This window comes from Carlito syrichta, unplaced genomic scaffold, assembly GCF_000164805.1.
Source record: "Carlito syrichta isolate Samal-C Ts95f unplaced genomic scaffold, Tarsius_syrichta-2.0.1 Scaffold314836, whole genome shotgun sequence".
Classification (NCBI taxonomy): domain Eukaryota; kingdom Metazoa; phylum Chordata; class Mammalia; order Primates; family Tarsiidae; genus Carlito; species Carlito syrichta.
Genome location: NW_007258932.1, coordinates 52,172 through 63,804, shown reverse-complemented (window position 1 = coordinate 63,804; position 11,633 = coordinate 52,172). Strand labels below are relative to the sequence as shown.

Here is an 11,633-nt window from a genome sequence, read left to right as displayed (position 1 = left end):
CGACCTGCTGGGCTCCGGTGATCCTTCCACCTTAGCCTTCCAAGTAGCTGGAACTACAGGTACGCGCTACCACACCCGGCTAATTTTTTATTTATTGTAGAGATGGGGTCTCGCCAAGTTGCCCAGGTGGGCCTCGAACCCGTGGGCTCAGGCAATCCACTCACCTTGGCCTCCCAAAGCGCAGGATTACATGCTGAGTCACTGAGCCCAGCAGGATTTTTTAAAATAAGATTTTTATTTTATTTATTTTTGGGATGGGGTCTCGCTATGTTGCCCAGGCAGGTCTCAAACTCCTAGACTCAAGCAATCCTCTAGCCTCAGCCTCCAGAATAGCTGGGATTATATGCACACAACACCATGTCTAGCTGTTCTGGGATTTATTTATTTATTTCTCCAGCGATCCTTCCACCTTAGCCTTCCAAGTAGCTGGAACTGTAGGTGCACGCTACCACGCCCGGTTAATTTTTTATTTATTGTAGAGATGAGGTCTTGCTACATTGCTCAGGCTGGTCTCGAACCCGAGCTCAGGCAATCCTCTCACCTTGGCCTCCCAAAGTGCTGGGATTGCAGTCTTGAGCCACCATGCCTGGCCTGGTCTGGGATTTATTTAGTTAGTTAGTTAGTTAGTTAGAGTTGGAGTCTCACTCCGTCACGCAGGCTGGAGAGCAGTGGCACGCTCACGGCCACCCCAACATCGACCTGCTGGGCTCCGGTGATTCTTCCTCCTCAGCCTTCCAAGTAGCCAGAACTATAGACACATGCTACCATGCCCAGCTAATTTTTTATTTATTGTAGAGACGAGGTCTCACCAAGTGTCCGGGCTGGTCTCGAACCCACGGGCTCAGGCAATTCACTTGCCTCGGCCTCCCAAAGTGCTGGAATTATAGGCTGAGCCACCGAACTGGGTCTGGCCTGGGATTTAAATACAGCTCTGCCTGCATCCAAAAGTAACGAATTCTCCATTTCCTCATATAGGAAGGAGCATAATAGGAAAGAATGTAGAAGCAGTTAAGTACTATAGAGATGGGGAAGTCAGCCGGGCTCGGTGGCTCAGCCTATAATCCCGCGCCTTGGGAGGCTGAGGTGAGTGGATTGCCTGAGCTCGTGGGTTCGAGACCTGCCCGGGCAACTAGGCGAGACCTCATCTCTACAATAAATCAAAAATTAGCCGGGCGTGGTAGCGCGCTCCTGTAGTTCCAGCTACTTGGAAGGCTGAGGCGGATCGCCGGAGCCCAGCAGGTCGAGGCTGCGGTGGCTGGGAGCGTCTACTGCATCCAATCTGGGTGACAGAGTGAGACTCCAACTCAAAAAAATAAAAAAAGAGATGGGGAAGTCAGAGACTATGGCTCATTTTGAAAACCCAGTGCCACTGTATCATAGTGTGCTTGAGTACATAGGCTCTGGAGCCAGAGTCCGAATCATGGCTCTACCCCTTAAATAAGGACCTCAGCTAAGTTACTTAACCCTTCCTGTGGCTGTTTTTCTCATCTGTCAAATGGGACTTGCAGGATTGTCGTGAGAATTAAGTGAGATAAATCATATCAATTGCTCACAAGAGTACTTGGCACATGTTAAGGGCTTAATAGGAGACTCAGTAGGGGTGAGCAGTAACGGAGGTGAGAAGGGGAAAGGCTGTGAAAAATCCAGACAGCTGGAAACGAAGAGAGAGGCATGGGGCCAGGCTCCGAGCATGTGATGGGGAGCCAGGAGCCAAGACAGTAGTGGAGCCTGGGAAAGGGGTGGAAGGGTGATCTGGGGAGAGCAGAGAAACGACAGCTGGAGCCAAGGCAAGGCTGGAGACTGGAGGGAGAACAAAATATTGATGGGATTTGCCCCTGGCCCACACTTGACCACTGGGAGCTTTGAGAGGGACCTGACGCGAGGTCTGTGCTTACGCGTCTATCTCCCCTACCAGAGGGAGCCCTCCCTGTGCTCAGCAACTGACTCTACTTGGCTCCCTGCTAAAGCCACAGCACCTAGCAAAGTGCCCGTCTCATAGTAGGTACTCAATAAACATCAGAGGGCTCATGGAAGCACAGCTGCTGGGAGGAAGCAGTTAGGGAGGTAGGGCTCCTTCACTGGGTGGGTTGTCCCAGGCTATGGGATAGACAGGATCTATACCCTCCTCCCGCAAGCAGGGGTTACCACGGCAATGACCCCTTCTTCCCCATAGGCCCTGCGGTTTCCTCTAGCTTCTTTCGCTTTCTTCTTCTGCTTTTCTCCCACTGTTCTCTCCTCCCCTACTCCCACACCCTCAGGCTCCTTCCCATACGCACAGGTCACCAGTGAAGAAAGCCAAGAGACAAGGTAGGTGAGGCACTGTCCCAGGGAAGAAGGTGGGCCATGGTAGGGGAGTCACAGAGCGCAAAGGCAAGAGAGGATGGGTGCAGTGGTACGAGCCAAAGTGACTGCAAAGGCTTGTGCAGAGGTGAGGTATGTAGGGGCTAGGAAAGATGTTAGGAGAGGAGGTAACAGTGGGGCCGTGGAGGGTGAGTGGAGGTCACGGGGTGAAGCACGGGCTCAGAAGGGGTGGAGGGAGTGAGTCCTAAGGTAACAGCGGGGTCATGGAGAGCTCATTGGGTGAGGGCCCGGGGTAAAATAGAAACACTGTAGCTTAGATGCCAGCTGCGGCTCTTCTCTTCTGGTCTTCTCTTCTGGGGCGAAGGGCCCCCATGAGAACCAGATGAAACTTCAGGGGACCCCCTCCCGAGAGAAGAAAGATGCATGCACAGGTGCAGAGCTGGAGGTGGGAGTGACTTAGAAGCCTCTGAAGCCCCTTCGCGCCTTCCCAGAGGTCCACAGGATCCACCTTAGAACCCACACCCAGTGGCGATGGGCAGTCTGGTCACTCACGGCAGGTCCCTGTGGGCTCCATTCCCTGCCCCCATCTGGCACATTCCGTCCTATTTCTCTGTTCTCCTAAGAAAGCTGCAAAGTGCAATAGATGAGGAGTGAACCCCCCCTACTCAGCTGTCTCCGGGCCAGATGATCATTTCCTCTACCAACCCCTAAAGAGAGCCACACCCATGAGTTTCCATCACTTTATTTTGCAAAAATAGAAAACTCAGCAATATGCAATACAGCGGGGCAGACGGGAGATGTAAACAGAGGGGCGGGGACAGCACCCTAACCCCCCAGAGAAAAAGGGGAGCCAGTGGGAATCTTATTTGGCAGCTAAATACAAACTGGGGATTGGAGGAACAAGGAGGGGTCACAGGGGCCTTGGGCTCCCCCACCCAAGTCCCCCGGAGGAAGGGGTCCATTTCAGGGTGTAAACAAAAGCTAATAAATAAATAGAGGCTTCCTCCGGGTCAGGGTGGGATCAGCTAAGCAGCATCCCCCCTCCCTGGGCCAAGCTGCTATAGGGGATCGGGGTGGAAGGCACTAGGGAGGGAGGGATCCCCTCACCCCTCTGTAGTGTAGGAGGGTCCCTGCCCGGATGGCTGAGATGGGGGGCAGGAGGACCCCAAGGCACATGACAGGGCTGGCGGAGGGACTTGTGACAGAGGGCGCAGGGTGAACTCTGCACCCAAGCAGAGGTGTCCAGTGGACACGCATCTGTCCCTTTCCCCTTCCGGCCCCATCCCAGAGATGCAGGGCCCAGCCTGCTCCCACCCTGACCCGGCACGAGGACGGGGCACAGAGGGCAGCGTGTACCCAGCAGGTGCACCACACCGCATCAGGCACCAAGGGTAGGGGCAAGAGAGTGGACTCAGCCCTCTCCCTTTGCCCCTCTTTTGGTCTCTAGTGTTCCTGTTTGCTCCCAGAGGGCCAAGCACCTGGCAGAGGAAGGGGCTGCAGAATGGCAGGGTCCTCCCCCTGCCCTGGAGAGCCTAGGACCCTGGCGTCAGAGGGGCAGCACTGAGACTTTAGAGTCCAAACTCAGGCTCATCCCTCTACCCTCTCTCCTGGTGGGAGCAGGGCAGGCCCCCCGGACTGGCAAAGGAGCCGGTTCGATCGGGAGGGGGATGAACCCAGAGGCACCCCTGGAAACTTTGGCAAAAACAAGGAGCTCACTGGAAGGGGTGGGGAGAGGGCAGAGCAGGTCCTCCCCCAGTCACTGGTGGTGTCTGGGAGATGGTCAGTCTGCTGCCTGGAGCCCCAACCCCCACAGCGGGGGAGGTCAGGGGCCCTGGTCAGGCCGGGGACTTCGGGCCCTCTTTGCCCTGGCCCCCGGGAGCCTCATCCTCGCTAGAGGCCTTGGGGTGGGGACCAGGCTGTGAAGAGTCATCCTCAAACATTTCGGGGTTTTCCAGCATCTCTCGGATGAGAGGAGGCATTGGGCCTGGAATCTCCATCTTCAGAGTGATGGCCCTTTCTGCCCCTACAACAGAGAGGCAAAGAGGCTCAGGAGAACAGAGGCATGGGGGCCCTGAGGTCACTTCCTCTGATTAGGGGGCTCCCAGCAGGGGCCTGCCACCTCTCTGTTCCCAGCTTACTCTCCGAGTCTGCTGCACATTCGTCCCATTCTTTGAGTCTATTCGAGGACCACACTGCGTGCGACTTCCAGCCCCACTCCCCTGGCACCCTGCCCTCTAATATCCAGAGCTTGCCACTTCTTTTAGGCCTGTTCTTTTTTTTATTCAGGTCTCACTGTGTCACTCAGGCTAGAATGCAGTGCCACAGTCATGGCTCACCGCAGCCTTGACCTCCTGGGCTCAGGTGGTTCTTCCACTTCAGCTTCCTGAGTAGCTGGGACTACAGGAGTGTGCACCAACACACCCAGCTAATTTTTTGTTGTTGTTGTTGGAGGGCACACGGTGGAAAGTTGCTTAGGATAGTCTTGAACTCCTGGGCTCAAGCAATCCTAAGCCTGTTCTTAATTCACGACAACAGCTAATATTTATCAAACACATACTATGTTCCAGGCATCCTTCTAAACCAGCACTGTCCAATAGAACTTTCTGCCCTAGCCAATACAATAATTATGAGCCACATGTGGTTACTAAGTACTTGAAATGTGACTACTGCAACTGAACTGAATTCTTAATTCAGCACAGTTCTAGGTATACTGTGTATTTTGTAAAAAATTATTATTTTTTGAGTCAGAGTCTTGCTCTGTCACCCAGGCTGGAGTGCAGTGGCACAGTCACAGCTCACCGAAACCTCAAACACCTGGCTCAAGCAATCCTCTCACCTCAGCCTCCCAAGTAGCTGGGACTCCAGGCATGCTCCACCATGCCTTGCTGATTTTGAAATTGTTTGTAGAGATGGGCTCTCGCTATGTTGCCCAGGTTGGTCTCAAACTCCTGGGCTCAAGTGATCCTCTGCCTCAGCATTCCAAGTATCTGGACCACAGGTGTGCACTACTGCATCCAGCTTTACATCAGGTATGAACTCATTTAGTCCTCACAATAACCATATGAGGTAGGGGTAAGGATAGCCCAGTTTACAAACAGGAAAGCTAGGTACAAAAAGCAAAGAAATTTGCCCTAAGTCTTCCACTCGTATGTGGCAGAGTTAGGATTCCAGTGTAGGTCCCTGGTCCTCCGTCACTCTGTTCTTGTGCCTGCCTCTGCACCTGCCTGACCTCGGAGACCAGCAGCTCTGGGAAGACAGAGAGGGGATGCTCACTCGTGACTAACCCTTGGTGCTGATGCCCCGGAGGTCGGTGATTTTCATGAGCATCCTCGGGAACATGTAAGGCTGGCTGGGCCGCCGGCGCCTGGCGTACAGCCTCAAGGCTTCCAGCAGTGGCTCCTGCAGCTTGTCCACTTTTTCGGGTTCCTCCAGGTCCATGCGGTCTATGGGAACAAGCACAGTGGAATGAGAGGGGGAGGAAGGATGAAGGTGACACAGTGACAGGTGGCTGATCACCAACTGGCCCTGTCCTATGGGCCAGTGGGCCCCAAACTGTCAGCTGCTTCCCTACCATCCCTGAGCCCCACCCAGTCCGTCTCCCCTGCTCTAAACCCTGTCCCTCCCCCACTTCAGCAAGAGGCATTCCCCAGTAAGTCACTCCTGCCAGATTCCTACCTCAGCACCAGTAACTAGGGTCTCCTCAGTTCCCTGGCTCTGCCCCTCATTTTTGTCCTATTTTATAGGCTGCTGGGAAACCCATACAGGGTCTGAGAAGGCTGTGGACGGAGCCAGGTGCAACAATCCCAGGGGAAGAGACCATCAGGTTTCCAGCTTGGTTAGAGGTCAGGCCTGGAGAGTGGTGGGGAAGGAAATTAAGCAGACACCAGGGGGCGCCCCCGCACCTCCACAGATGAGGCAGATGGCACTGAGCAGTCCTGTCTCCGTGTCATCCATCTCCAGTGGCAGGAGCTGCCCAGCAAAGGCAAAGACAAGGTCTGTAAGGGGCCCGAAGCCGGCATTGTGCATCTGGGTCCGGTTCAGGGTCAGCCCGTCGGAGAAGGTCATGGTGTCCTGCTCTGGGGTGTACCTGGTGCAGATCCGCAGCATCTGGGGAGGTGGGGGAAGGGGAGGATTAGTGCTGTTTCTGGGGAGGTGCTCATATGGGCGTGGAAAAAGCGGGAGCCGGGCTTGGTGGCTCACGCCTGTAATCCCAGCACTTCGGGGAGGCCGAGGCGAGAAGATTGTCCAAATCCAGAGTTTTGAGACCAGCCTGGGCAACTTGGCGAGACCTCATCTCTACAATAAACCAAAAAATTAGCCAGGTGTGTTAGCATACGCTTGTAGTTTAGGTATTTGGAAGGCTGAGGCTGGAGGAATCGCCTGAGTCATGCAGGTCGAGGTTACAGTAGCCGTGAGCATACCACCGCACTCCAGCCTGAGTGACATTGAGACTCCGGCTCCAAAAAAAAAAAAAAAGAGGGAATGAGTGGACAGTGAGGAGGTTAGGTCCCCAGTGAGTGCAGCCTGAGGCAGGCACGGGAGGGAGGCAGAGGTGGGGAGGAGTCAGGAGGAGCCAGGGAACCCAAAAGCCTAGGATCAGGTCATAGGGGCAGGGGCTCAGACAAAAAGAGCTTGGGGACAGGAGATCTGAGGAGTCGCAGATGGCTGGTGGGTGGAAGGCAAGGGATAAGGAAATCTTTGCATGGACCCAGGAACTACTGAGGGTCTCATATGAGGGTCGGGCTGTGGCAGGACCCACAGGGCCTAACTCACCAGGATGTCCAAGCAAGCAGCCTTGAGCAGAGTGATCTGGTCAGCAATGCTGAGCCCTGTGAAGCCGGGCAACCGCTTGGCAAACTCCACGATCTTGATGATGCACTTGGTGGCCAGCTCACTGAACTTGTCCCACAGCCCCAGATCTAGCTGTACTCGATGGTCTGCACTGGAGTTCTGCAGGGGAGAAGGGCAGCAGGTTAGAATGCCAGCCAAGGCCCACCTCTGGGGTCTGACTTCTCTCTGCCAATATCCCAAAGCTCCCCCTCGGCATTCTGATGCCTCCTTGTCCCCAGCACCAGACCAGAGCCTCCAGTGTGACCCATGCCCATTCCCCAAAGTGATCAGTGCCCTGCCCTCACTGGGGCTCTGCTCGTTCCTCACCGTGGTATATTTGCCCAGCTGGCAGAGCGAGGGGAAGGTCTCCTGATGGGCTTTGCTGACCTTGGTGATGAGCTCTTCTAACTGGGGGCTCAGCTCATAGCTGTCAGGTGACCCTTCTTCCTTCACCTCTTTCTTCTTTTTGTTCCGGTCATTCCGCACAGCTTGGGGGTAGAGGCACAAGGAGAGGCTCAAGACCCTCAAGGCCTCTCTTTGAGTGTCCTCTCATACCCTAATTTAATGTGCTCAGTCCGTATCACGAATACCTATTCCCGGGCGCCATAATTAGTGCCTCAGTTTCCCCATCTCCTACAGAGCTTCCATTCCCAGGCTGGCTCTCCCCAGCCCCACCCAGGCCTGCAGTCCTTGCTCCCTCCCCAGGCCACTTGGCTCCATCCTGCCCTTCCTGTCACCCTGCAGGAGCTGGGGGAGGGGGGGCAGGATATGCAGGCGGCAGGATATCCACTTATAGCCTTGGCAGCACAATGAGGGGGGGATGGAGGGGAGGGGCCACCCCAGATCCATCTCAGGCTCAGTCCTGGGAGCAAAGGAGGGTGAGGGACCGGCAAGCCCCCCCCCCCCAGTTCCCAGCGAGACAAGGTGACTCTGAGTTCCTAACCCTTATCCGCCTCTTCAGAGGATCCCCTGAGTGGGGAGAATGGGAAAGGGTGGGGCCTCCTGGGTGAATGGCGCTAAACAAGTAGGACTGGCCTGGGAGGAGGCAGCATCCCAGGGCAGGCTAGGTCAGAGGTCAGGGAAGTGGGAGTGGCCAGGGGGTAGAGGGAAGCAGCCACAGGGTAGGACAGCAGTGCTCCTGCCCAGCCCAGGGACAGAGCAGAGCCTACCTTCCTTGGACATGCCCACTTCGAAGCACTTCTGTAGCCGGCAGTACTGGCAGCGATTCCTGGTCACCTTATTGATGATACAGTTTTTGTCGCGGTGACAGGTGTACACCATGTTCTTCTGGATGCTTCGGCGAAAGAAGCCCTGAAGTTGGGAAGAAGGGGAGAGTGCCACTGAAGCAGGATGCTGGGAGGGCCAGCTTCTCACCAGCCTTGCAGGTCACCCTTGCAGATCTGACCCAAACTATTTACCACCTATGTGCCAAGGAGCCCCATCCTGCCCTACAAGCATTCCTGTCTGCCCACCCCCACCACGTACACACCTTGCAGCCTTCGCAAGAGCTGACCCCATAGTGGTAGCCAGAGGACTTGTCATTGCACACGAAGCATGGCTTGTAGACCCGAGGTGGCGGAGGGGGCGAGGGCGAGCTGGGCACCATCTCCTCTGAGCTAGTACTCTGTGTCTCCACCGCTGGCAGGAAAGCAGTGATGTCAGGGTCAGGGGAGAAGGACCCCAAAGACCTCCAGGCCTCCCTATCATATACACCCATGCACTCAGCTTCCTTGGCCCACAGGTGAGAACCATCATCATCACAATGAACTAGTCCCAGCAGCTACGTATAGCCCCAGAGCAAACACTCCCAGAATCCCCCAGACAGTCATGATCACTGCAGCCTGTCATGATCCTAGCCCATCCCCTCCAGTCTGACCAACTCATCCACAATCATGCCAGTCTAAGCCCTCTGTGACACTACTGAAGTCTCCAAATTCCAGGCCATCCTGGAAATTAACTTCCGTGGGCCTGTTTCCCCAACCATAAAGTGGATGGGTTGAGGCCCTGCAGCCCTGAACGCTCTAGTCACTCTCTGTCACTTGGGTAGATCCTTGTCAGGTAGTCTAAGTTCCACAGCCCTCCTACCTGTTGAAAAAACGCTCTGGGGGCAGGTAGGCAATCACAGGCCACCTGTCACTGGCACATGCCTGAATGGCCTGCTGGGGATACTTAGTAGGTAGGACAGAACCTCGTTTTTCTCTCCAGTAGCACAAGGGGGATGATCCTTAGAATTTTCCCTCTCATCCCACCCCCCAGATAACCAGCAAAGTTCTTTCCCCCAGAAATCAGCAAGACAGTGGACCAAGCGGGCCACAGGTATCAAAGTTAGTGGATGTGCAACTGCCTTATCTCACACCTGAAGACACTGATACACTGAGGTCAAGAGAGGGGAAGTGACTTGTCAGTGCCACACTGACTTGGCCAGCGGAGGGTGGGGCCAGGGCTCTCAGGTCCTCTGAGAGTCCGAGAAGCTGGAGAGAGGGAGACTGAGGTATTTGCTCAGATTCTCAGGTCTAGAAGCTGTTGGGGGTGTAGCGAACCTGAGAAGTCAGGTGACAGTGGGTAAACAGCGCTGATGGGGGAGGGGACTTGTCTCTGGACCCTCTCTGAGCCTGTCTTCACTCCTAAACAGCCTCAGAAAATAAACAATTGCAGTTCAAAAGGGATCTCAGCCCCCACAGAGCATGGAGAGAACACCCTCTGTTCAGAAGACTGCTGGGTACATCTGTGTGTGTGTGCACACGTGTGTAGTTGATCTTCAGAGGCTAGGAAAATCTGTAAATTATTCAACCTGTAAGATGGGTTGCCCAAACTTGGAAGGCACAAGTTACCAAAAGCAATCTATAAGACCCTCCCTAGGGAGTGTCCCATGTACCCACTTCATAATCATCTTCCTTCTAACCCTCTGCAGCCCACCTGCTCAGAAGTCTGCCCCAAAGCAGCCAGAGAAGGGTGGAAGGAATGCCCGAGATGCAGGGGTTCCAGGCTAGCTCCACCCACCCCACAGGAGGGAAGCCCTCCCACTCCCCAACACACACACACACTCAATTAGCATAAGAATCCCGCTGCCGTGAGATTCCCCAATGGAAAAGGGGAGGGAAGGAAAGAAGGATGCGGAGTCTATTCAAGCCTGGGACAGGGGGATCCAGGAGGGGCTGCTGCTGAGAGATGTGGGGAGGGCTGGAATGCCTTTCTAGACCTCTCCCTGCTCAAGCCCACCACAGTGTCCTTTGAGGGCGCCTGTACCGCCCAAGGCGTGGGGTGGTGCTCACCCCGGCACTGACGCCCTCCCTGCCCGCAGAGCGCTGCCTCATTTCCTCTCTTATGCAAGGGCCTGGGTGTGGTCAGACTGGCATAGGGCAGTGCCAGCCAGTTATAAGACTGGGGGCCGCAGGGAGACCGGCCCGGGGGCAGCTTTTCCCGTCTAAGTGGTACTGTCACACCCCCGCCCCCTGAACCCTAAAGTGCAGCCCAGTGGCTCTGAGGTCAGTCTGCGGGTGGAGGGCCCCAGAAAGCCAACTGTGCCACTCCAATCTGATCCTCTCCTCAGCCTTGGGCTGAGACCCTACCATTGGGCATCTGGGCTAGGCAGGGGCCCCTGCTGGGAAGGAAAGGGGGTAGGCTCTGGGTTTTTCTCCTTTTAAAGCCCAAATTGCTGAAATTGAGGAAATTCCTGGCCAGGCTGAGCGGAGCTTCAAACAAACTCTTTATAACCGGCTGTAAACGCTCCCAGCTGCGAGGCCCAGAGTAAGCAGCCTGGACTCACAATCTAGCACACACCTCCTTAGAGACACACACACACTCTCTCACAGGTTAACAACACACAGGGCTGGCAGGCATATTCACAACAGGCTTCTGGAACCCTGACCACATTCTGGCTCAGAGGAATACACAGACGGGAGACAACAGGGACACACTCCAGTCAACAAGGCCGACATACAACACCCGGCGTTCGGCTACACAGCGCGACTACCAGACAAACACCCCTGCCTGCCAACACAGCACCAGGACACCAAAGCCTCCAGACAGGCACAGACAGCGCCCAACCCTCCTCTCTAAGCAATGTTCCCTCTGAAAGTGTGTGGGGGCAGGGCTAAAGCTGGAAAATGTGTGCCTACCAGGACCTCAGAGGCCAAAATTATTGGTCCAAATTAAAATGCAAAAACACACTGCCAGTCAAATCTAAGGGGTTCCACGGGCCTGAAAAAGGACACACTGCCTCGTTCCCAAAAACCCTTCCTAGAAGAGTCTCTCCACCTCAGCACTCACCCCAACATACAACACACCCCAACTCCCCACCCTATTGGACAGAGGAGGAAGGTTAAGAATTCACAGGGCTTTGGTCAAAGGAATAGCTCCATGCTTGCTCGGCCCTTTAAATGGCACCTTTCCTTCTTGCTCACCCCACCCCAAAGTATGGTCTCCTGTTTGCCACCTCCCTCCTCCAGTCTCCCAGTTGTTAAATCTGAGCAGCTCTGCCCTGGAACCAAAATACAAAAAAA

The 11,633-nt window shown here is 55.1% G+C and overlaps 1 protein-coding gene across 1 annotated transcript in view; it reads right to left on the bottom strand.

Annotated features, from left to right (window-relative positions):
• Positions 1-3,027: 3,027 nt before the first annotated feature.
• The window catches only part of RARG (retinoic acid receptor gamma), a 10,329-nt gene continuing 1,723 nt past the window's right edge, over positions 3,028-11,633 (bottom strand). The window contains exons 2-8 of the mRNA XM_008072053.2: positions 8,621-8,769; positions 8,301-8,442; positions 7,459-7,619; positions 7,075-7,251; positions 6,204-6,408; positions 5,586-5,744; positions 3,028-4,324 (exon numbers count right to left, since the gene is read on the bottom strand). Of these exons, the coding sequence (XP_008070244.1) occupies positions 4,137-4,324; positions 5,586-5,744; positions 6,204-6,408; positions 7,075-7,251; positions 7,459-7,619; positions 8,301-8,442; positions 8,621-8,769 (1,181 nt within the window). The 3' untranslated portion in view covers positions 3,028-4,136. The remainder of the gene's footprint in view (positions 4,325-5,585; positions 5,745-6,203; positions 6,409-7,074; positions 7,252-7,458; positions 7,620-8,300; positions 8,443-8,620; positions 8,770-11,633) is intronic.